Below are 25,627 nucleotides of genomic sequence, written 5' to 3'. Positions count from 1 at the left end.
AGTTCTGTATATATTTGAAAATGTCCATGTTTTTTAAACCAAAATAACATCCAAGTACCATCTCTTAACAATCCCGTTGCTTGACAGTTGTCTAAATGCAGTAACTTTTGGTTGCACATTTTCATGTACCATATATGTGTTCAGAAATATTCCAGCTCGGTGACACCATTTAAAATAAACACTTAAATATTTGTCACCACACTAATATTTTTAACCATATTTAAAAAAATTAATACATTCTATATTAAGAATATTTAAAAAATTAATTACAAAATAACATAAAAATGGGAATATAATATAAAGTGCTAGTGTTAAATCAGAGTGTTGTCTTTTCTGCTTCGTTACCTGAAACATATCAAATGGTACAGACAATAAACAGCGACACATGATTAAAATGGGAATTTGCCACTTGCAGTTCTACTTTTTATTTTTGGCTTCATGTTGGAGCAGGAAAAAAAAATGAGGCCAGTACAAAGTGCTTATTTCACAACATCTTATACATATATATATTTATATATATATTTACTGTATATTTATGTAGATTTGCATGTATGGATGTTGGCGAGACGGAAATCGGCTGGAATGAGACGTGTTAGTAAGGGGCGACCAATCCATTCCTTCAAAATAGCTCTAGGGAGAAGACACTTTAAGGCAGATCTCGCTCACGCTCACGCTCACGCTCACACACTATTTAATTTAGTCTTGACGACGACACACACACACACACACTGAAGCAACATGGTGGCGGTTGTGCGTCACATTTACAGTAATATAAATAAATGACTACAGCGTACACACTGCAACTTAGTGCCATCTCTCTGGTGTTTTCAGTGTTAAGACCTTTTTTTGCCCCTTTGAAAATGTGATGGAAATGTCTCATCTGGACAAAAGTATTGGGACAAAGGAAGTTTGTACATGTTATACATCATAACGAACGAATCTGTGAGTACTCACCGAGGGTGAATGCTTGTACAGGTACCAGTCTGGAAAAAAAGTGGTATAGAATGTCCCTAGTTTATTGCGTTTGCCTCACAGGTAAACATTCTGGGTTCGAATCTTGGCTGGGACCTTTTCATGTGGAGTTTCCATGTTATTCTTGTGCCTAAAACATACGTTAAATTAAAGACTAAACTGTCCACAGGTGTGTAATGGACTGGCAACCAGTCCGGTGTTTAAACATCACGAGGGCAAGCACTATAAAAAGAGGAGTGAACGGCACTGTGTCCCAATACTTTTGTCCATCTTGTGTGTTTTTTTTTTTCTTTCTCCCCTTCCCCCAAATTCCAAGAAATGTCCTTTGGACTCGAGTGCTTTGTCACGATTCTGTCTGTGATGTCTGGCGAGTCGTCACCTTCACGTTTCTTAGAAGCACCATAGAAAGCGCGTCGCTCCCGTGATTGGTCCAAAGGTCCAAAATGTCTGCCGTCCTTGCTGACGGCGTCTAAGGAAGCAACAAGTGTCCAGTAAAACAGGAAACAGGAAAGTCCTAATAGAGGCTGACTGAAGGTGACTGCTACTCAAGTGGATTACAAAGCGTATGCGAGAGAGTCAATATGAAAGCTGGCAACTTTTCGCCTTTACACACACAAAACATTCAGAGAGTATGTAGAAGTCTGGTAGATGGGAACTCTCTCTTGAAAATAGCCAGCAACGAATAAGGGAAATATAGGATTATCTATCTTAAATACAATTAAACGCGTAATTTTAGACCTTTTCTTAAAGATAATGTTACATTAATAACTATGAGTAATTTAACGCTAAGTATTAATACCTCCACTTAGTGCAAAAGTGAGCGCAAGAGGTTTTGAACAATTCCTCAAAACTATTTTGGTCACATTTTAGCAAGAGACCTCAATATAAAAAAAATAATGCACATTCACAATTTATTGTGAAATCACAAGTAATTTACACCCACTGTAAAGTTTGTAATTGCCTATAGAAGCCACAAATTGGCGACAAAGCATGTTTTTCTATTAGACAAGGCCACAGCCTCATAAATGAAGCTCCTAACCTTCAGATTAACACAGTTCCTTTCTAGTCATATTAGAGGTGGGCTTTCCCATGAATAAATAGCAAGTTCACCGTTACAGTCCACTTGCATCGGTAGCCAAAAGGTGCAGATTCAGCAGAGGGAGCCGCGGAAATGGCAGAATCTTGTGGCGACAGCTCTCATATTGACTCTCTTGAGGTGTACCTAATGTTATGGCCGCTGGAAATGAGGTCATGGCGGAACACCGTGAATGAAACATTTGTTATTTTTTACAGTTGTCGTGAGTGAATGTGTGCAAAGGGTCCAAGCTTGCGTTGCAAGTGCTTCCTGTAACAGAATTAACAACACACTAGTGGGAGTCCATAAAGTTGTTATTAACAAACCACAGCGTCACTCCTCCTCTTCCTCTTCCTCCTCCTCCTCATCATCGTCATCTCTGATCTCCAGATATTCCAGAGCCTCCTCGTCATCATCCTCGTCGTCTTCTTCTAGCATCTCCTCCTCGTCCTCCTCCAGGACGTCCCTGTCCTCCTCGTAGGAGGAGATAGGTGAGTACTGCGGGAGGTCAAAAGCGCCGCCGCCCGCAGGAGGTGAGGCGGCCGGCGCCGAAACGGGAATGGTGATGGGCACGGGGATGGAAAAGGCGGGAAACGACTCCTGGCTGACACCATCTTGGACTCTGGCGGGGACGGGGGGTGCGCCGGCGGGGGAGACGTTCGGCACGACGGAGGACGGGGTGATGACGGCCATCCCCAAGCCCGACGTCAAGGGCCGAGTTTGGGGGTTGTACTCGCGGATCTCGCCTGGCTCCAGTGGGTCGGACCCGCACGGGTCGTGCTCGGTGCAGGACAGCTTGCCGTCCAGCTTGGAGATGAAGAGCAGGCCCTCGCGGTGCTGGCCGCAGAAGGAGCTGGGACACATCTCACAGAAGGACAGCGCCTCCTTGCCGCAGACGTCGCACTGGTGACGTGGACACTCCCAGCGGCCTGGCAACAACAGAAGCAATAGTATCAGAAGAACTCCAATGGAATGAGACCATTAAAAAAAAAAAAAAAATATATATATATATATATATATATATATATAAAAAAAATTACAAATATTTTATATATTAAGAGGTGTCAGGAGAAAAAAAATTGTAATAGTAATGAATCACAAATAATACAATAATAATACAATAAAATGTACAAGAATCTTTTTCCTAAGTTTTCATACTCTGGTTACCATTATAGTGGAAAAAAATGTTAAACAAATAGAAATATGGCTGCATCTTTTATTCATTGTATAGTTAAAATTAGTGCTGTCAAAGTTAAAGCATTAACTAATTAATTAATCACAAAAAACTATCGCATTAATCATGTATTAACGCAGATTAATTTTGACCGCAGATGATCCTTTAGATGACAGCGGATGGTTACGTTCAAGTTATTACAGATTGTGTTTGAACAATAAACTTAACTATATGTATTAAAATAAAGCATTTATAAACGTTTGTATATGACGTTCAGAATATTTGTTCATGTCAAACTATTGCCCCCCCCCCCCCATTTTAAATTATGCAAGTAATTAGATTAGAAAAAGAGGAGGATGAGCGTGTGCAGTGGATCAAAAAATGTTGAGGACGTCTTCATAACATTAAATGTCGAAATAATTAACATAACAGGTGCTCTTTAAATTTGGCCGGCAATTTTTTTTTGATAAAAAGCCTTTTTAATTAAGCGATTAATCGTGATTAATCAAAATTCTAAGATGTGATTAATCAGATTTTTAAAAAATGTAATCGTTTCACAGCTCTAATTAAAATTAAAAAGATACTGTAAAAAAACAAGTGTGATATTGATTTGTGTTGGTCATTTTTTTGCCACTAGATAGCATAATTGCATTTGTAAGACTGTGGTGACAGCTCAGTGCATTTTTCTTTTCATATTAAGAGCTATCTAATCTTTAACATTAAGTAACGTGAAATTCTGCACATTTAAAAAATTGTAAAATACAACTTGACCCCAGTCTCCACAAATATATGCAATATTATTTAATTTATTGCTGCAAAACTTTGATGTGGACGTGTCTGCTGTGTTGTGAACCAGTACAGGCTTTTCCAAGTAAAGGGCGGACATTAATGCGTTAAAAAAATTAGCAGCGTTAAAGGAACAAGTGTGATTGCCCGAGACTCACCGGCGGGCCTCTTGGTCAGGTTGAGGCAGTCGGCGTGGTAGACCTTGGGGCACCCGGGCTTCTTGCAGGAGACCATCTGGCCACCGTCGCCGCAGCTGAAACACTCGTCCTCGCGCTCTTTGGTCACCACCACCTTCTTCTTCCTCCTGCCGTGGCCGCGCCGCTTCATCTTGCGGCCTTTATCGTCTGACGGCGGGTTGTTCTGATGGGAAAAGTCGATCATTTGACCATAGGGTTGCAACGATTCAGCGAGTGAGCATTTTGTTTGTAGTTGCTCACTAGAATATAAACGCACCATTTTGTGTAGAAATTAGAGGCCAGGAGGAAATAATCCGTACAAATTTGGGATTATTTGTTTCACATATCAAAAGATGTGGACCAAACAAACACAAACAGGTTTCCCAGTTTTCCACTTCCATTCACAGACACCCACGTCACTCACCACTTTTAAAGCCAGCAACATTCAAAGTCGCAGAGGACAAAAATCATACCTGCACCTCTTGTAACAAATGTAATTTTTTTTTTTTAATCCATTTAACCGATGGGATAATCTGTAGAATACTGGATTGTGAAAGTATTTGATAACGGCAGCCCTAATTTACTATTTAAAAAACGACGGATAAAAGAGAAGAAGGAAGCGGACCTTGGGCCTCACGCCAAGAAAGCCGCTGCAGTTGGGCGCTCCGCACTTGCACACAGTCTTGCCGTTGCCCAAACATTCCAGGTTGTAGTTGAAGGTCAGTTCAGTGCCTGAGCACAAAAACACTCCGTAAGAATCCATCTGGACCTGTGGACATTTATTTTATTTTTTGGTGGAGCAGCCTACCTGCCGAGATGTCCACCAGGGCGAACAGTCCCACGCGCGTGTCGCCGCTCACCGTCCATTTCTGCGTCTCGCAGTTGGGCTGGCAGCAGTGGTTCATGAAGCGAGCCTCGTTCCCTTTCGGACCGGCATCGATGATGCGATCCTGACAGACAAGTCGGAAACATTTTGATATTTAATGCAAAGAATAAAATCCATTGTGAAGGAAAATAATTGTAACTTGTGTGTGTTTTGTATTAGCATTTAATGCTACGTATTAGCATTTAATGCTAAGTAATAGTTTTAAGTCCACATACCTTGTCCAGCGTTAGCATGTAGAAGTTACAGATGTCGTGCTCCTGGGCGTGTCTGATCCTGGTCCGGCACTCCTCCTCATCGATCACCTCTCCGACATACTCGCTCACAAACTGACCCTGATGGCGAATGTGCGCAAAGAACTTCCAGCAACTGCTTGAAGGAGCGCACGTGCGTGCGCGTGGACTTGTCGTACCTTTTTGATGTCGTGCACGCAGCGGAGGCCCCAGCCTCGGGACAACGTCCTGAAGATCTCCACCTGGCTGTACTGACGCCTGCTGAACGTCTGGTTGAGGCAGCGCTCGCCGGCCGGGCAAACCTGTGACGGAATTGTAGTTAATACAGAGTACTCAATCGATTGATGATGAATAAACATGTCTTTAAAAAAAAATTATACATTTAATGCATACAGCAAAACCACGTTTATATGTACGTTTCATTGCTTCCCAAGTCCAGTGTGGACACATTAGGTACACCTGCACGAATTTAATGAGCCAACGAAACACTTGGTTGCAGACCCCCGCCATTTTCTTTGTACCTGAGGGTGACATTCGTACAGCAGCATGCGGTTGATGCACTCCGAGTCCATGCCGCACGGGCTCTCGTCCGTCGCCTTACAGTTGCAGCGCGGGATCTCTGACAAGTCGGCCGTGACGATCTGGACCTTCCCGATTGGCCGATTCACCTGCGGGAGGAGGAGTCAAAAATGGAGAGAAGCTGTGGGAAGCAGTAATGGAAGGCTTTATGCATACAATTTGGGGAATGTTTGACCTGCTGCGACCTTACTAACGCACGTTCCCAAAAGTGCTGCCATTGGGTGACTTTCTCATTGCAGATGTGATGTGATAAAACGGATGTCGATCATGAAACGGAGTCAAGGATTGGCTGTGATGTCACTCAAAGTGTGTGTATCCATATTCAACATGTCACCTGGTAAATACTATTTCTAGTTTATTTTTAATTAATTGAATGCTTTTTCTTTTTAATCCTCATTTTTAATTAATCATTATTTTAAGCTCAGCTCAGTTCAATTAGATTTTATTAACAGAAGCAATCCAAGTACTTACTTCAGTTAATGAATATGATTGTATCAGTTATTGCATTTATTTATTTTTTATGTTTAATTGACATTATTAGGCAATACAAATAAATAGTTTGCAATATTGTTTATAATTGTTAATTTAATTGGTTTTTTTATGTGAAGTTTTGGCACTTTCTTATTAAAAGCCATCTATGTATTAAAGTTAAATGTCACACAACAGTAACAAATAACATAAAACTAAACTTTCACTATTATGACCAATATAGGGCAAGTTATTTACAAAAACAAGAAAAGTAATAAACTGACTGTAAATCCCCACATGGAGCTCTAACCTTAATGTGTTTGTACGGTGGCGGCTTCCTGTCGTTCTTCCTGTCCTCTTGAAGCTGCCGAAGCTCCTTCTCGGCCTGAAGCTCGCGAAACCGTACAGCTGCCTCCTCTAGAGCTATGGGCGGGCGCACAGGAAGTCATCACAATTTGTCCAGACGTACATTGGGTGGCATTTCCTGACCTTTCTTGTAAGTGGCGTCCACGCCTTTGCCCATCTTCTCCTTGCTGTTGGCGTCCACGTCCATGTAGGGAAAGACGCGCGCCTGGTAGGTCCACAGGTAGTCGTTGGAGCCAAAGAAGTGGACGGGGAACTCGCCCACGTCATGCCTCATGCGCTGGATGTTCTCCGGGATGCTTTTGGGGTGGCTGACCTCGGCGGGCCACCACCTTGGCGGGAAAAGCAAACAAATGAAACGCAGCACTTCACTGTAAATATTGCATCTGCAATTACATTTGATTGGACAATTATTCACAATTTACCACCACTATAACTGATATTTTATCTCTGTTACTGACCTGTAGCGTCCCACCTTCACCCACAGGATGTCCTTAAAGTGAGGCTTCTTGCCAGCCTTGCAATCGTTGCAGTACCAGCTGCCTTTGGGCATCTCCATGTTCAGGCACTCACGGTGGAAGGCGGCCGGGCACGCCTCGCAGCACAGCAGACTGCCCCCTGCAGGACCAAATTAGAACATGGAACGTCCACATGGAGTGCAGGGTGAGTTTTTTTGCTCTGTCTGTGATTAATGTTAGGTTTTTACTGGTAGGCGTACAATGGATATTTTTGGCCTTGGTGGAGGTCTATGTTCTTGCTGACCCCCTCTCACCTTTAGTTTTTGCTATGATCTGTATATCTATCTTACATTGGATAGGAAAGGTGTTCAGTGTAAAAAAATAATAATTCCGGAACGAAAATGCTCCAGCTCATGGAGGTGGCATCATCAGGGAACGGCTGTTGGAGACTGGTGTACCTCAAATGGAATGACCTGCACTTTCTCCGGACCTGAATCCTATTCAGAACCTGTGGGATCATCCGAGTCGCCGTGTAGAGGCTGAAAACTCTGCAGCCCAGAACCTCAATGACCTGAGGGCTCTCCTTCAAGAAGAGTGGGATGCCATGCCTCAGCAAACAATGAGTTGAGACTTGTGAATAGCATGAGACGTCGTTGTCAAACTGTAATTGATGCTCAAGGGCACATGACGAGTTATTGAGACGTTGAAATTTTGTTGTTGTGGTGTACCCACCATTGTTGTTAGAGATGACGAAATCACCAGCGCATCCTTCTACTTAAATGTCCTACTTTCAAGATATGATATCACTGTAGCGAGAACTTTTTACATTTTTCATAAATTTCACCTAAAAGCTAAATGTCCCTAGCTTTTTGTGAGCAGTGTAGAGCAATAAATAAAATTCACACATTAAAAAAAATCTCAAATTACAAATAATTTGTCTCTATAAATGTAGTTTTAAGTTGATTGATAATTTTATAATAATAATAATTTTAGTGGAAACAAGAAATCCAGATCTGATCCTGATTGCATTTTTTTCATAAAAATGTGCCCAAATTTTACTCACATTTTTAAAATGGCTTTACATTTATCGCTAAATATACGTATATTATTAGATCAAAATATGATAACAATTTGACCTTCATATACATATAGTAAGTCTTTTTTTCTAATCCTATAATGATTACATGTCAGGTAAGATAGCTCACATGCCTCATGGTGGTCATTTTGACATAAGTTAAAGTTTCTCGAGGGCTTCTTCATGTAACATGGAGATTTATGTAACATCTAATTCAGCATAAAAAAAAATCTGTTTGTCAAATCTTGCTACATTGTGTCCAGAGGAAATATTAAATGTAGAAAATTTCTGTTAATGGGTTGATATGAATCTTTGACGTCTATAGCTGTCATTGGCAGTGAATGAGTTGAGGTTGCAGTGTGCGTTTAAAAACTGCTAATCGCAAGAGAGTTGTTCGTTGTTACCTTCAGTGCACACAAAACACCAGCTGACGTTCACATGCTCGTGGTTTTTGACCCCGCGCCGTGGCGTGAAGTGGTTGGGACAGATGATGCTATTGCTGGAGAGGACCACGCAGCCGGCCGCCATGCACAGGTCGTTGGCGTGGTAAGCCACTGGGCAGCGCACGCACCGCACCAGACGACCTGGCCACAACAACACGTGTAAAGCCAGGGGGCGCTGCGGCAACGTGCGTCGGGACGAGCGAGCGTCTCACCTTTGGAAACGGAAGGACTGCCGGGGTTAGCAATGAAGCAGGTGAGGCAGACGTGGATGGAGCAGCGGAAGCCGCGGCCGACGGCTGTGGTGGGCGCGTAGGCGGCGATGCACTCGCCGTGGTAGAACTTGCCGCACACGGGGATCATGCAGCGCCGCACGTCCTCGCTGCGCTTCTTGCACACGAAGCATGTGTGGATTCCTGAGTGTTATATAGAAACGGTTACACCAGTCTTTCCCAACTTTTATTGAGCCAAGGCACATATTTTGCATTAAAAAATATCTCGTGGCACACCACCCCCAAAAAATAAATCACAAAGTAAAAACACAGTGATGCCTTCTCACCATGCTTGTAACTTAAAAAAACACTTGTATTGCAAAATCACCTCTCCCCACTGAGATGATCTCTTGTGATGCACCAGAGGGCAGTATAATACAGTCTTTACAGGCATAAACAAAGAAGAGTTTCACAACTAGTGACTCAGTAGGCTGCAGTAATATTAGTTGTTTTTTAAAGAGCATAAAAATGTAAGCCTGAGTATTGTTATATTGTCTGACTACGTTTGCGTTTGAATACCAATTTCTTAAAGTGCTACAACACTGGTACATAGATGCTATTTGTTAGCCTGTTTATGGCATTTTGCGTTACATGTTAGCATTAAGCTAGCGGACATTCAAAGTGATGTGGTTTTAAATATAAAATTAACTTTCTTTGCTTCATTTTTATTTTAACAGTTAACGTTTAACTCAGAGTGGCACTAAACAGGTCAAAGTCTCTTTTTTGAAGATTATTTCACTGTGTCAAACTGAGTCGAGTTAGCCAATTTTTGCTCACAAGTCAAAGAAGTGAAAAAGCGATGACTTGTGTCTCATAAAAAAAATGATAGAAAAATTAAGGGGAGACTTTTGAACCCTTTTCATTGCTCTTACCCGACTTGCATTCAGGGCACACAAACTTCCCTTTGGGGGCCTCGGCCAGAGAGATGCAGGCAAGGTGGAAAGCACCGCAGCATTGACCCTCACAGAGCAGCAGCTCGCCTGTCTTCTCACACACCTGACAACACACAAGCTGTCTTTACAAACAAAATGGCTACCCTTGATATTTTCAGTTCAAGAATGTGCCTTGGAAAAGACACAAATATCAAAAGGTTGCACACTTCCTCATCCAAATTTTTGAGTTACACAGAGACGTTGGCTAATTAGGGTGTGAGGGTGAATGCAAGGTCACCTGACACACGTTCTCCTTCAAGGAGGCGGGGCCCCCTCGGTCACCGATGATCCTCCTGCCTTGTGCGAGCGCATCGTCACACAGCGATGAGTCATCTCGAGTGGAGGAGAAGCTCTGGTCCAACACGGAGGCTTCCCCCTGAAGACAAAAAGAGAAATTGTGGTTCATTAAAAAAACAAGAAAGTCTTTGTTCACAAGCTGTTATTGTCTTAATTGAAATTTTATGTAAAATATTAGTGTTATCAGTAGTTAGTTTTGGTGAGTACTCAAGACAGAATACTTGTACTGCAAATACCTCAGATTCTGTCGTGTATTTGAACCCGTCGTCTGCTTGAGGAAGGTGGACATCTGCAAGCACGTCGTCCGCCTGTTCAAACAGCGCCAGTGCCAGCACGGGGGGGCCGGGAGGACTGGGTGGAGTCAGGAGGGTCACCGTCGCTGATGCCGGCGACAACGTGGAAACCGCCGGGCTCACTGGTTTTAAAGCCGGCGGACCGGGTTCTGGATAAACTGTGAGGCAGACACGTTAGTGAGGTCACATTATCCTTTCATAGCTTTCCGATTAAGATATGAAATGAAGGGTGGAAGGGAGGTTGCAAATCAGCTTCTTCACTGACCTGTTTGAGGAGCATCATTTGAGTTGTTCTTCACAATTTTGATCTGCGTAAAAAAAGTTACTATTAGTTATTATTAGGTAAACCTGCACAATTTTACTTCATTTATCTAGTTACGTTTATACAATTGTTACATTCAATTTTATTCATCTCCATTAAAAAAGTACCAATGCTCAGTTTTTAGGTATTAATTTAACAATGTTTATCATTGTTTTTTTCAGCATGAAGTTTAGAAAAGCAGCTAAATATTAGAAGCAACTGAACCCACAAACTAAGCAGGAAACACTCAGCTCATGGATTGGATCTCATTCGAGATGTTGCAGCAAGTTTAAGTGAACAGATGACGTACCTTCTTCTTTGGGCACACTGAGGCCTCAGCTTCAAGACAATATTCCAGGATCTTGGGAGTCGGTTTTCTTTTCCGCTTCTTTTGCACCAAAGGAGCGTTGCCTGGAAACAAAATGTCACAAAAACGTGTTATACTGTAGATTATTATTACTGTGAACAGAGTGCATCTTCATCTCACAGTCTTCTCCGGCAAGGTCTTCAATTGGCGCCTGTTCCGCTTCAGCCTCGGGAGGCGGGGTCAACGTGTCGATGGAAAGCGCCTGCGCCTCCTGCTGGGATGCGTTTTCCGCGCTGGGGATTTGGAGTTCTGTGGTGAGGGTGATTTCCTCCGGAGGCGGAGTCTGCATTTCAGGAAGCGCGTTCAAGGGGGGTGGCTCGAGTGCGTTCTTGTCCAGTACAGGTGGTTGGGATGAAAGTGTTTGGTTGTCCTAGGGGAGGGACAAATTTCATGTTTATTCGTATATTAATAAGATTTTTTTTCTCCTTTTCCTTACCATTGTAATTGTCGGAAGAGGCTTTTTGACTTTCTTCCTTGAGGAAAATATCTGGTCGTACTCTTCAGTCCACTCGAGGAGCCTCTTGCTTGGTTTCCGTATTCGTTTATTGGCTAAAAGATGTAAAAACTTTTAATACTGCATTTGTTAAACACTGACTGCAATATTCATACGCATGCTAAATGTATTGCATTTCCTTAATGAGTCCCATTGTTTTCCAAACAGGAGATGACACTGCAGAATTTGCAATGATGAGGTAAAAAACAAAACAAAAAAAACACTCTTTTTACCGTTATAATGAAGAAAGGAGTACCACAGGGATAGTTACACAGTCCCCTACTTGTTTTCATCACTTGGTATGCTATATTGCACAAGCATAATATAAAATATAGTGTGAATTGAGTGTGCTTACAGTCACTGAGAACTTGCAGTGTATTTTAAACCATAGGGATTTGTACTCGCTTTCTCCACACTTTTTGTTCATTGATAGCAATGGTATATCTATAGCTATAACTCATGAGAACTGGAGAGGAAAATATTTTATAATACATCACTATTTCATTCAAAATATAATCTAGACTCTCCTTCCTTACCGGATGAATCGTCATCGCCTTCTCCAGTCTTGCAGTCCAGGGTGGTCTTGGCTTTGGTGCAGTTGGAGACAAAGCCATTCATCTGTTCAAAGTCTCCGTCCCACCGCAACAATCCTTCGTCGCTCCCAGGTTGGCCCTCCCAGTGGCAGGCCTGCACGTCCAACAGGGACCGGACCTTAGCTGAGTAATCGAGTACAGATGAAAAGTCGATTCCTAGCAAGGACCCCACGCCCGGGTAACCGGGTCCAGACCGGGCAGGACGACTAGGCACTTTGCGGTCAGCTTTGCTCTTCATCCAAGTGGAGTTGCTCCTTCTCTTGTAAGGCTCCTTGGACATGTGACTTCTAGTTTTGCCCGTGGATGGACTAAAATCTAGACCATCATTCACAATGCTTTGTTCGAGGCCTGCGAGTGGAGCCATTCCAGGCATCACCAAGGGCTCCTTCTTGACATGGGCACTTGGTGGTCCAATCTCCAGTTCTAAGGGGGCCCCGTCGCGCTCTCGAGTATCATGCATGTCTTTCATCATCATAAGAAACGTGCTGAACTTGTAGTTCATGTTCGGTTTGAAGGCGAGGGCTTTGCCGTTAGCTTTGTCGGTCAAGGATTGAAAGGACACCACTTTCACATTTTTCAAAGGGTTCATAAAAGAAAATGGCGAGGGAGGCGAAGACAAAGATGTGCTTAGGTCCACCTCCTTTGTCTTTACATTGGAGCTGAGGGGTATGAAGTCCATTGGGGGCGTTGAAGACACCGAAAGGACTTCCTCTTCACTCTTGACTTCAGTGCAATCATGAAACATCAATGGAGGGGTATTACAACTGGAAACTGTGTCCTGATCATAGTCATCAACTGCACTATATTGATAATCGACTGGTTTTACCAAATTGCTTTCTGGATTCCAAATGGAGTTCTTAAAATGTTGCTCTAGGTTGGCCGGGTTTTTGCTACGACGCAAGAGTTCTTTCTGAGCAGCCCTCTTTTTGGCTTTTCTATACTTCAACTTTTGCAGGACCTTCATGGTTTTCAGAGCTCTTGTCATCAGTCGATTGCTGGCTGGAAGATGGGCAGGCTGATCTTGTGGTAGCACTTCGGGCAATTTATCAGGGATGTGCTTTGATGTATGGGTATTAGTCTTGGGGGATGATGGCTCTTGCGCCACCTGACCAGTGACTGGATTTCTATCATATTGGCAGGGAACATGGGTTTTTATGTGCACCAAACTTGAGGCACAAGTCTCATGTTGCTGTGAACTTTGAGAAAGATCGCAAGATATAGTTGTATCTTTCGAGGCACCAGTTTCCCACATGGCTTCTGTCTCTGTTGATACCGTCTGGGATTCTGAACAGTCAGTATCATTTCTAGATGCACTTTTGTCTGCACTCTTTCTGGAAACAATTGTCTCGTCACTTTTTCTGGAAACACTTTTGTTTGCAATATTTTTAAATGCACTTTGATGTTCACTTTTTCTAGAAACACGTTTGTCTTCAATTCTGGAAACTATTTTGTCTTCACAATTTCGGGACAGACTTTTGTCTTCACAATTTGCAGAATTTGCAGACACACTTTTGTTTTCATTATCTTGAAAAACTTTTTTTCCCTCAATTTTTCTCAAAACAAGTTTGTGCCCACTATTTCCGGAAAAACGTTTGTCATCCTTTCTGGACAGAAGTTTATCCTCATTTTTTCTGAAAACATTTTTGTCTTGAATGGTTCTGTTGACCAGTTTTTGTTCACTATTTCTAGACACAATTTTGTCCTCATTCTTTCTTCTAAGACTGTTGTCCTCGTTTTTTCTGAAAACATTCTTGTCTTCACTATTTCTGGAGACAACGTCTTCGTCTCTCGATCTGTATACAGCTTTGTCTTTATTTTTTCTGGAAACAGTTCTGTCCTCACCATTTGTAGAAGCACTTTGGTTTTCCCCACTTCTAGACAGGGTTTTGTGTTCACTATTTCCAGGAACCCTTTTGTACGCACTATTTCCAGAAACATTTTTGTCTTTGAAATTTTCCCAAATGCTTGTGTTATCCGTATTTTGAGGAAAACATTTGTCTTCACTGTTTTGGGAATTTTTTTTGTCTACAATATTTTCAGAGATGTGTGCTGCTTTGTCCATCAAGTCAGACTTGGAGGAGGCGGTAGCAATTGCTATTCTTTGGGGTTCATTACTGTTTGGACATCCAGTTTGGTCGTTGTAACTAATAGTAATTTTAGACTTCAAGTAATTTTGAATATTTATGTCTTTACGCATCAACTTAACAAATGGTAGTTTACACATTGCAATCAGAGTTTTTTGAAGGTCTGTTGATGCTTCTTTTGAACTGAACTTGGTCCTGGTATTACTTTCCCTTTCTTCTGTCGTGTAAAAACTACGCAGAGCAACCCTTTCACTGGACCTCAATTTATTCTTATCACTTTGACTGCTGCGCTTTACACTGGCCCTCTTGCTGAACCTTTTCACATGTGTGCTACTTCGAGGAGTAGACCGTTTGGCAGAGCGTTTAGAATTAGGGATTCGCAGACCCTTTAAATAACCACACTTCTCAGAGGACCTGCAAGAATCCACAGACACAAGTGATGATCCCTGAGGGTCAGAGGAATCACGGTATTGCAGTTTTTGTGATGATACTCGAGGGTGAGAAGAATCTATTGATTTCTGATTATGGGACGATCTTCTGGGCTCAGACGAAGCCACTGACTTCTGCTTATGTGATGTTCCACGAGGGTCAGAAGAATCCCTGGACTCCTGCTTTTGTGATGATTCTCGAGGGTCAAAATAATCCACTGATTTCTGCTTGTGTGACAAAACTCGAGGATCAGAAGAACACTTTGGCGCCTGCTTTTGTGACGGTCCACGGGGGACAGGGAAATCCCTGTACTCTAGCTTTTGTGATGATACTTGAAAAACAGAAGTATCCCCCAACTTCTGCTTATGTGATGATCTTTGGGGCTCAAACAAATCCATTGACTTCTGCTCATGTGATGTTCCACAAAGGTCAGAAGAATCCCTGGACAGCTGCTTATGTGATGACGTACAAGAGTCAGACAAATTCACAGACTTCAGTTTATTTGACGAAACTCGAGGTTCAGAAGAATCTCTGCACCTCTGCATTTGTGAGGATTCTCGAGGTTCAGAAGAATCCATTGAATTCAGCTTTTGTGACGAAACTCGAGGGTCAGAAGAATACTTGGACTCCTGCTCTTGGGGCAATCCTTGATTGTCAGAAGAACGCCTGAACTCCAGCTTCTTTGACATTACATGTGAGTCGCAAGAATCCATGGAATTCGCCTTTTGTGACGATCCTCGATGATCAGACGAATGCCTGGACACCTGCGTCTGTGATGACCTGCGAGGGACAGAAGAATCCACAGACTTCAGCTTTTCTGACAAAGGTCGAGGGTCTGAAGAATCCCTGGACTCCTGCCTTTGTGATGATCCTCGAGGTTCAGAAGAATCCATTAACTTCAGCTTTTGTGACGAAACTTGAGGGTTAGACGAATACTTGGAATGCTGCTTTTGTGACAATCCTCGATGGTCAGAAGAATCCCTGGACTCTTGCTTTTTTGACAGTCCACAGAAGTCACGATAATCCATGGAATTTGGCTTTTGTGATGATCCTTGATGATTAGGCGAATCCCCGGATTTCTGCTTTTGTGATGACCTTCGGGGGTCTGAAGCATTTAGGGATTCCTGCTTTTGTGATGTTTGAGTGCGAGAAGAATCCACTGACCCTTGATGGTCAGAAGACTCCACTGACAGCTGCTTTTGTAAGAATCTTTGGGCGTATGAAGAATCCACTAACTTCTGATTTTGTGATGATCCTTGGTGTTGAGAAGAATTCACGGACTTATGCTTATGTGATAACCTTCGGGGGTTTGAAGCATTTAGGGATTCCTGCTTTTGTGATGTTTGATTGTGAGAAGAATCCACTGATTTCTTCTGAGACGATGTTCGAGGGTTAGAATAATCCAAAGATTTCTGCTTTTGCAATAATCCTTGAGGCCTAGAAATATCACGGAACTCTTGTTTTTGTGATGACCTTCGGGCGTCTGAAGCATCTATGGATTCTTGCTTTTGTGATGATTCTTGAGAGTGAGAAGAATCCACTGATTTATTCTGGGATGACCCTTGTGGGTTAGAAGAATCCATTGATTTCTGCTTTTGCGATGATTCTTGAGATTGAGAAAAATCCACTGATTTATTCTGGGATGACCCTTGTGGGTTAGAAGAATCCATTGATTTCTGCTTTTGCGATGATTCTTGAGATTGAGAAGAATCCACTGATTTATTCTGGGATGACCCTTGTGGGTTAGAAGAATCCATTGATTTCTGCTTTTGCGATGATTCTTGAGATTGAGAAGAATCCACTGATTTATTCTGGGAAGACCCTTGTGGGTTAGAAGAATCCATTGATTTCTGCTTTTGCGATGATTCTTGAGATTGAGAAGAATCCACTGATTTATTCTGGGATGACCCTTGTGGGTTAGAAGAATCCATTGATTTCTGCTTTTGCGATGATCCTCGAGGGCCAGAAATATCATGGAACTCCTGTTTTTCCGATGACCCTTGGGGTTGAGAAGAATTCACGGATTTATGCTTATGTGATGACCTTCGGGGGTCTGAAGCATCTATGGATTCCTGCTTTTGTGATGATTCTTGAGAGTAAGAAGAATCCACTGACTTCCACTTTTGTGACGAATCCACTGATTTATTCTGGGAGGATCCTCGAGGGTTAGAAGAATCCAAAGATTTATTTTTTTGTGATGATCCTTGAGGGACAGAAGAATCCACTGACTTCCACTTTTGTGACACTATTTTGGGGTTAGAAGACTCTTTAAAGTCCTTCTTTTGTGACAATCCTTTCAGACCAAAAGAATCAGCAGATTTCCATTTTTGTGACACCATTTGAGGGTTATAAGACTCCTTGGACTCTTTTTGTGACAATTCTTGCAGACCAAAAGAATCCACCAACTTTTGCTTTTGGGAGAATCCTCTATGGTCAGAAGAATCTACAAAATGTTGCTTTTTTGATGATTCTTGAGGGTCAGAACAATCCCTGGACTCTTGCTTTTGTGACACAGTTTGGTTGTGAAAATAATCCATTGACGCCTTTTTTGATGAGCTAACATAATCGACTGATTTTTGCTTTTGGGATGATCTTTGAGGGTTAAAAGAATCTCTGGAGTCCTGCTTTTGTGAAAGTTCTTGACAATCAGAAGAATGCAAATATTTCTGCTTTTGTGGTGATCCTTGAGGGTTCGACCAATTCATAGACTCCTGCTTTTGTGAGGATCTTTGTAGGTTTGAAGAATTCACAGACTTTTGCTTTTGTGGCAATGTTCCAGAATTAGAAACATTATGTGACAATCTTTGAGGGCCTAAAGAATCCACTGACTTCTGCTTTTGCGATGATCCTGGAAGGTCAGAACAATCCATGGGCTCCCGCTTTTGTGATAATCCTTGAGGGTCAGACGAATCCACAGATTTCTGCTTTTGCGACAGTCGATCAGAAACATCCAAAAATGTCTGCTTCAGGGTTGATCTTTGAAAGGTAGAACAATCCATGGACCTCTGCTTTTGTGCACATATTTGAGGGTCAGAGAAATCGCTGGATTTTTTGTGTGACAATGCTTCAGAGCCAAAACAGTCCAGGGATTTCTGTTTTTTGGACGATCCACAAAGTTCGAAAGAATCCTTTGTCTCCTGCTTTTGGGACAATTGTTGAGGGTCAGAAGTAGTCACAGATTTCTGCTTTTTTGATGATCCTTGCGGGTCACACAAATCCACAGATTTATGCTTTTGTGATGATTCTCCTGAGTCATTAGAATCCATTAGCTTATGCTTTTGGGACAATCCTTGAGAGTCTGATGAAACCACCGACTTATGCTTTTGAGAAGACCTTTGAGAGTCCGAACAATTCCTAGACTCATGGTTTTGTGATAGTCCTCGAGGGCAAGGGGAATCCACAGATTTCTGCTTTTGTGACAACCCTTGAGGGTCAGAAGATAACACTGACATTTGTTTTTGTGGCAATACTTGAGAGTCAGAAAAATCATTGAACTCCTGCTTTCGTAGTAATCCTTGAGGGTCAAAAGGTCCCACAGCCTGCTCATTTTGTGAAGATCCGGAAGATTCAGAAAAGACCACTGACTCTTGCAATTGTGACAATCCAAGAGGGTCAGAAGAATCGATTGACTGCTGGTGTTGTGACAACAGCTCAGCAGTACTTTCAAAAGTTTGTTCAGCTACAACGACGTTTTTAGAGTCCAACTGCCATGACTTCTCAGAAACGAGCTTTGTTTCAGTATTTACCAATCCAGGCTGGTAACCTTGCCTAGCGGAGGAGACCGAATTCCCTTGAGCCATCATGTTTTTATTAACAGCAGGGGTCTTTTTCTTACCGAGTACATTGCTAAAAAGTGTACGATCTGACCGATCGGGGCTAACAGTTTTAGGTCGCCTGTCTTTGCCTGATTTACTGAACCACAGACCACTTTGCATCTCTGGTTGTTTCTTTTCCTCCTTGGCGACATTAGCAGATGAATGAGTAGTTGTAGTTTGACGTTCAAGTGCTTTAGGACACAAAATCTTTGGGACCGAGTCAAGGTCCGAATAAGGGCACTCTACATTCTTATCTGCTTGGTTAGGTCTACTATGTCGGCTCTTTTTTGAGTGCTTTTTTGAGGAGTTGAAGTCTTCACTCTTGTCAGAAGACTTCTTTAAAGTGCCTTGCTTATTGTCTACTGGGGATGATATCTGAGAAGATATTGACCCATTGATTGTGTGCGAATTCTCCGGAAGATTGGAGGCAGCTGGAGCAGAAGGCGAAATAGGTGGACAGAGATTGGTCACCATCGGGGAACTGTCTTGGAAGGTATTGTCTATGGTTAAAGAATCTATGTTGGGTCTTTGCTGGAGAATGGTTTCGGCTTCAGCCACACTGAATTCCCAAGACACCTCATACCGTTTAGGGACCTGTGGAAACACAAAGTCATTAAAGATACACATCAATATTTGATTGTTGCAATTAAAAAGAAAGAAGGGAATTACTGAGTATTTGTGGTTCTGCCCCCTTTGTTTCCCCTTCCTGCGCAGTTGCGCAAGCTGCTCGAACTGAAAGCCTCCATGAAAAATATGAGTTGATTTATCCTCCACCCAGGCTTGCTCCTCCGGGTCCCCAAAAGTCCTGATGTGGTAGAGTCGACAGGGCCGATCGCTGGGCTCTAAAGATAGTCAGAATCATCGGTTAGCATCCAAATGACAAGACACGAGCCTATAGTCAACAATGTTACTGGCCCACCTTTCACCCTGTGATAAACTCCCTGCGTAGGGTCAACAATCACCTCGCACGGCCACCATGGCCGCCGGTTGAACTTTGCCCAAATGACCTCACCCTCTAGAAACTTGACAGGTGGTACAGAGCTTCGTTTCATGTCGCTCTGCTGTTGACGACGCAAAAAACAGCCATGAAACATTTCGCATTCACTACACACTGCACTACGAACGTTCCGTTCGTCTACATAAACAGACACAGAGAATGTGTGTTTTCATTTTTTCACCTATCCCCAGTTGCAGCCATCTAGCTACTGTAGTCTGCTGAACTGTGACTACTACAACACTCTGTGTAAATAAAAAGAAGCAAAAGGTAAAAATAACTGTTAGGGTATGTGACCAGACCTGAATTATAGATTGCAAGACTTGCTGGAAGGCTACAATGATCATAGTTTCTCTTTCTGTCAGACCCATTATGAGTTCTGCTACATTCACACCAAAACCGAAAAGGCGATCTGGAACGCTTCCTTCGCTATCATTTCACTGCGTAGTTTTTTTTTTTTTAACGATTGCCGCTCATTCGTGCATCCGCGCACACCAAGCACCGCCAACTACTCCAAACGCGACCTCCGCGCCGCCCCACGCACTTTTGTTCCAGCCCACGAGAAGTACATTGACGACAATGCAAAGTTTTGGTGTGATTGCAGCATTAAAACAGTGGTGTCAAAGTCCGGTCCTCGAGGGCCTGAGTCCTGCATGTTTTAGAGGTTTCCCATGTTCAACACAACTGATTCATATTTAAGCTCATCAGCAAGCTCTGCAGGTGTGTTGGAGTAGAGAAACCTCGAAAACATGCAGGACTCAGGCCCTCGAGGACTGGATCTTGACACGTGAGTTAGAGCTTAGTTAGCAGCAACAAATAGAAAGACATAGTGAGCCTGGTTCTGACCGTAGGCAAATACTGTGAATCTGTCTTTCAGTACAAAAACAAATACAGTAGTCCCTAGTAGTATGGAGAAGGAACTACAACACCTTTACAAAGGGTGATTTACAATAATATTGACCTGAAATTTCGAGGCTACAAACTGCGCACAAGGATCGAGTTTGCGCAGCGATTTAAGAATATGTGGTCACATGCGGTCATGGTTTCAGGAAAATATTTACTGTAATTATTTTAGTAAAAATTTAGATTACGCTGTAAGAAGGTAACTCTGATGTAAAGCGAGGACCTGCTGTACTCTTTGTAACTGAGATAACACTTGCCATCAAATGCCTGGAGGGGCTATCGCCAAACAGGAAGAGATCTGTGTCGCTCTCCCACTCGTCGTCAGAAACATCCCAGTACCTTCGGCGAAAGCCCGACGATTGGGACCGGGTAATGACTTTTGCTGATGAAACATTTGCATTCTTGGCCTCCGACTGCAAGTCCACAGAGGCAGTCTGAAGCTCACTCTCTGAGGTCTTGTGTTTATCCCGTGAGTCTGTGACGGCAAGGTACGTCTCCTCCTGCTGCTCTTTCGCGCAGACGTTATCCTCGTCCTCAAACAAAGAGGATTCAAAGTGAAGGAGGCCATTTGCAAAGGGGCTGTTGCTATCGAGAGAGAAGGCTGGGCTGGGCGGGCATGAGAAACAACCGTCCGTCTTCCTCTCTGACACACTGGGACTGCTACAGCTGGCTGCTGGATCCTCTTTAGAGCTGCCACTTTGGACATCAGATTGTTTTGTAAAACTGTCATCGTAGTAATCCCTGCCAGAACAGTCGACCCACGAGTCCCGCTCCGACTCCTTCTGATCGGACCCCCACTCCCAGCTCTTACCTGGCCGAGCGGGCAGAACTAAGTCGGGTTGGCTCACCATGGTGGTGAGATGCTGCAGCCTTCTCAAGGGGCTGTAGGTGGATGAGGGGGGCGAGGGGTCCCTCTGCGCGAATCCGTAGATAGATGCACGCTGCAGGGAGGAGGCGGCGGCGGACATGGTCGGGCGGGGGTCACTTTTGTTGTTGGATTGGGGGTAACGGGAGAGGTCACAGGCAGGGGGTATAGGGTGGCTGGACTCCCGGCTTGGGCCTGCATGTAGTCCACTCATGCTGCCATGCTTCCTCCCTGAAACAGGAACAATGACATCAGTATATAATGTCCCCTTCCCCCAAATTCCTGGATACACCTCTATTTATGATATATATTTTTGATAGTATTGCAGACAAAGGGACCACTTAGTGCTTGTTGTAGTAAACCTATGTCTCCTGTGTTCTTTGCCTTTAATCGACGTAATGGTGAATCAGTGAACACCGCACATATGTGGTTGGACATTAAGGGAACCTATCCTCAGTTATCTGCTTAATAAAATAAATAAAATAAATTTTAAAAAATGCTCTCTGTTTTGTGCACAGGCCAAAGCCATGTCCAAAATAAAATATTGCTTTGGTGCCATCTTGGGGCCAAGAAACTATGTTCAAGTGAGGGGAGGAGGTTTATTTAGTCAGGCTATAAACGTATAACATTGTCTAGGATAAAAGTGCTCTGCCAGCGTCTTTTGGCATCTACCGGCAATTACAAACCATTTTGGGTGAGTGTCAATTACTTGAGAATTTTCATATTCATGGAAAGGCTTAGTTCGTCCCTACTTTCTGCTAATAATCAGAGTACATTGTATAAGATCCATTTAAAGAAAAAACTGGTTTGGACCTTGAGCTGAAAACTGGTGCGCCCAATCCTTGGGTTCAGTACGATTAAAAGTTCAACGGGTTTGGTATAATGTAATAACTGCACATTTGCAAAGTAAAATATTATCATTTACATTTATAAAAATACAAAATAAATAAAAAAAACTCCTACGCAATTGCCACACTGCCGATTCTCTTCTATCAGGTGCTGAGTTATGGCAATAAATAATCCATTTCAAATGACAAATTTGGATCTTGGGCTAAAAAATGCAGCACATTCATCCCTGAATTTTGCACTAGATTAAAAACAACTGTTTGGGTTTTTATAAACTAACAACATAGACACAGATGATCTCCATCTTATTTGCTCACCACCTCCAGCCTAAGTGACTGATAATGAATGAATGCTTTAACATGATAATAGTCATATTCTTATTGGAACTATTATTCGTATTATTGAAACATGGCATAATTATATGTTGCCTCTAAAAAATGAGAGAGTCAGCTGAATTTACAAAATACATGCAAGTCATGGCGCATGGTCAGGATTAGGGATGTTCAATACCACTTTTTTCCTGACTGATACACAACTCGAGTCATCACCGCTACTGATACCAAATACCACTAGTAAGTATAATTCCCCAGCCATAAATGAAAGATGATTTTAAAGAAAGTATATCCCAATATATAATTTTTCCTTAAAATTGCATGAAGTTAATGGCAACTTTGGATTCATATAATTTCTTGTCCCTGATCGTAAAACGGCCGTAGGAGGAATGCAGATAATGGTATTGTCACCGCCTTGAGTACCTATACCTTAAAATAAGACTGGTATTGGCACAGATACCTGGTATCGGTAGTCACCCATCATAGTCAGGATGATACCACCTCTGCCTAAATTTGAGCCAGGAAAAATCCTAGTATAGCGCCAGCTACTGCTGAGGAGGACTTACTTGATCAAATACTTTTTTTGTTGCTTTTTAAAATTTGGAATTTGTGGTATGTGTACCCCTGAAAAGGAGCAAGGGGGCATATATACATATTAGAAACGTCTAATACATTTACAAATTAAAAAACATTTGTCAATTTAAATTTTTTTTTTACTACAGTCTTCTTCTAGGGGGTGTGTTGAGGGTGTCGAAGGGGCTGCGTGTCTTAAAAAACTTTAAGGTGAAAATTAAAAATATATATAATCTATTTTTATTGACTAATTTGAGCAGAAAATTGTGGTAGGGACACAAATTGTAATGGTGGTTTGGAATATTAACTATAATACCCCTAAACTACTGCTTATTAGATTGCCTTCTTCTTAGGGGTGCGCGGTTTGACAAATCTTGCTTCAAGAAAATCCATCATTGTGTGTCAAATGGCAACCGGACTGGGTGACATCTTGGGAGACATCTTTTTGTGGCCGGTGCAGCCATTCCGGTAGGAGGCGTCCATGTGATGAATATCATGTCATACATTTGTATGTATAACGTGTGTGTTTGTGTGTGAATGCTGTATGGGGGCACACACTCACAGAGGCATTAAAATGGCCCTCGTGCGTGCGTGTGCGCGTGACACCGTGTGTGCAAATGCGCGTTTGACACTGTGTGTAGTGTGTATAATGTCAAAATAGAACAAAACATGCAACAGAGGACGACGCCAGAGTAACACACACGCACGCGCGCGCGCAGACACGAATAGGTTCGGCTTGTGTCTACGCGTGCGCGCGCATCAGTATGGTTAGAGAGGCACGTAAAAAAAAACATAAATCACGCAAAACGCGGTCGAACACGGCATCGGTGGCGAGATTCTTACCATTCCCACGTCGAGCAGCTTCCACGCGAGCCCCACCGCCTCCATTGTGCCCACCAAATGAGACAATTCCCGGATTTTTGACAGCGGATGAGAGAGACAGGAGAGTCCCGGCGGCCGCACTACTAGGCCCGGATCCCGAGGAGCACTCACTCCCCCCTCCTCTGCCTCTTCTTCCTCCTCCACCACCACCCTCCTCCTCCTCCTCTTCCTCCTCCAACACCTCCCCTCAAATATATGCTCCTGCAAGTCAACTATACCACCCTCTCTTTTCCCCCACAAATTTATAACATAAACGTTGTTTTTATCTGACATAAATGTCCATTTCCTGCCTTAAAAATCCACCTTCCCACATGTGCCCACCTCGCCTTAATGAGCCGTCAATCACGAGCAGTCGGCTGCCGTGACGTCACGCGCCGAACTTCCACCGAGTCGTTCTGTTCTACCTACGCGAAAAGATAAAGAGTCACACTCGAGAAGAAAACACGCGTGAAGCCATATCGTATTTCTCCTCCCTTTTCTTTCCCGAGACGAGGAGTAGAGTTCAGTGGCTGCACACCCTTCAAAATGGAGTCCACCACTCCACTCTCACGGGAGGTGGAGATGAGGGGAGAAGAGAAGAAATAGGCCCACAAAGTGTTAACACGCTTGGATTTTTAACGTTGGGGGTTGTGTGGTGGGGTTATACCGACAAGATATAACCCTGAAACTAACGTGAAATGCCGTGAATCCACGCACAGGCGACATTGAATAGCGGAAGCGGCGTAATTCGCAAAATGGCAACCTTCCTCCTGTCACAAACTGAACCTCACAGTGGAGGAGGAAAAAACACGACGACGCGAGTGGAAACGGCGTCCACGCGCGGTCCGCAGCTGTGGTTATTCGCCGCCGTCGTTACCAAACTCGCATGTTTTGAGACATTTTATTGGGGGTCATTTGCGGCGACTCGGCGAGAAAGGAAAAAGGTTGAGCAAGCGAGACAAGAGGGGAGAAAGTACCCGCCGCGCACAGGCGGACAAGAAAGGGCCCATAGCAGAGTCAGAGGGAGGACTTTAGCGGCCGGGGGACATCAGCGCCCCCCTCTTAGTAGACGCGTGCAACTGCAGGCGAGTTGCAGTTTGCACAGGCCGCGCGTTACAATGCTTGTTATTAAGGTCAAAGCAGGCAAACAAGCGGACTAATCGTTGTTGGTTATCATGGTTAAAGGTAGCTCGCAGGATTGTTAAAAAAAAAACGTAGTTTCTGACCAAACATACTACATACACATACCGGTACTTGTTTTCTTGATGGCTACATGGCCTTCTCAAGGTTTCCTATAATTTTATTTTATTTTTTCCTTGGCCTCCTATGGTTTTAATATTAGGAGGTGAAGCCCTTTTACAGTAGACTCTTGTGGTCAAGGGTTACCTGACACAAAACTAACACATGCAGATAGCTACCAATCAGGTATGGATGAGCACCTGGGAGCTGAGTTTATTTGATTTGATTATCATCATCATGCAAATTAGGGTGTAAAAACAACAACAATAATGTACTATATGTCTCCTCTATAGAACACAAATACAATATTTATCAATATACTATAGAATTTGTGTGGTATTCATTTGTCATGAGATTGCATTTAGCGCTCATAGACTCTAGAGGGAGGCAGAGCACCTCAAGTGAGATAACAAAAACGTGGGCACTTTTTTGGGGGGTTCCAAAATGCCTTTTTAT

At 43.0% G+C, this 25,627-nt stretch overlaps 1 protein-coding gene across 1 annotated transcript; it reads right to left on the bottom strand.

The window, feature by feature from the left end:
• Positions 1-389: 389 nt before the first annotated feature.
• Positions 390-24,074, bottom strand: nsd1b (nuclear receptor binding SET domain protein 1b). Its single transcript, XM_086098253.1, has 24 exons — positions 23,915-24,074; positions 20,713-21,551; positions 19,478-19,619; positions 19,228-19,400; positions 12,174-19,152; positions 11,581-11,693; positions 11,265-11,514; positions 11,088-11,188; positions 10,742-10,784; positions 10,420-10,634; positions 10,125-10,262; positions 9,827-9,950; positions 8,898-9,098; positions 8,647-8,826; positions 7,171-7,327; positions 6,836-7,041; positions 6,657-6,769; positions 5,821-5,967; positions 5,479-5,601; positions 5,285-5,401; positions 4,992-5,133; positions 4,809-4,915; positions 4,166-4,367; positions 390-2,976 (listed from the first exon to the last, which is right to left on the bottom strand). The coding sequence occupies exons 2-24, from the start codon at positions 21,532-21,534 to the stop codon at positions 2,381-2,383; spliced, it is 11,391 nt and encodes a 3,796-aa protein (XP_085954379.1). The 5' UTR covers positions 21,535-21,551; positions 23,915-24,074; the 3' UTR covers positions 390-2,380.
• Between the last annotated feature and the right edge of the window lie 1,553 nt (positions 24,075-25,627).

Source organism: Leptonotus elevatus, chromosome 16 (genome assembly GCF_054856555.1).
Source record: "Leptonotus elevatus isolate MCC_2025b chromosome 16, RoL_Lele_1.0, whole genome shotgun sequence".
Classification (NCBI taxonomy): Eukaryota; Metazoa; Chordata; class Actinopteri; order Syngnathiformes; family Syngnathidae; genus Leptonotus; species Leptonotus elevatus.
This window is presented reverse-complemented; position numbering and strand designations above follow the sequence as displayed.

Bases quoted from the DNA above. Each gene is read 5' to 3' on its own strand.
- nsd1b (XM_086098253.1), bottom strand. From the start codon at position 21,534: ATGAGTGGACTACATGCAGGCCCAAGCCGGGAGTCCAGCCACCCTATA. The intron at 11,694-12,173 runs GTAAGGAAGGAG...TACATCTTTTAG, and splicing joins AGGCGATGACGATTCATCCG to CCAATAAACGAATACGGAAA. The intron at 10,263-10,419 runs GTATTTGCAGTA...TTTTGTCTTCAG, and splicing joins AATACACGACAGAATCTGAG to GGGGAAGCCTCCGTGTTGGA.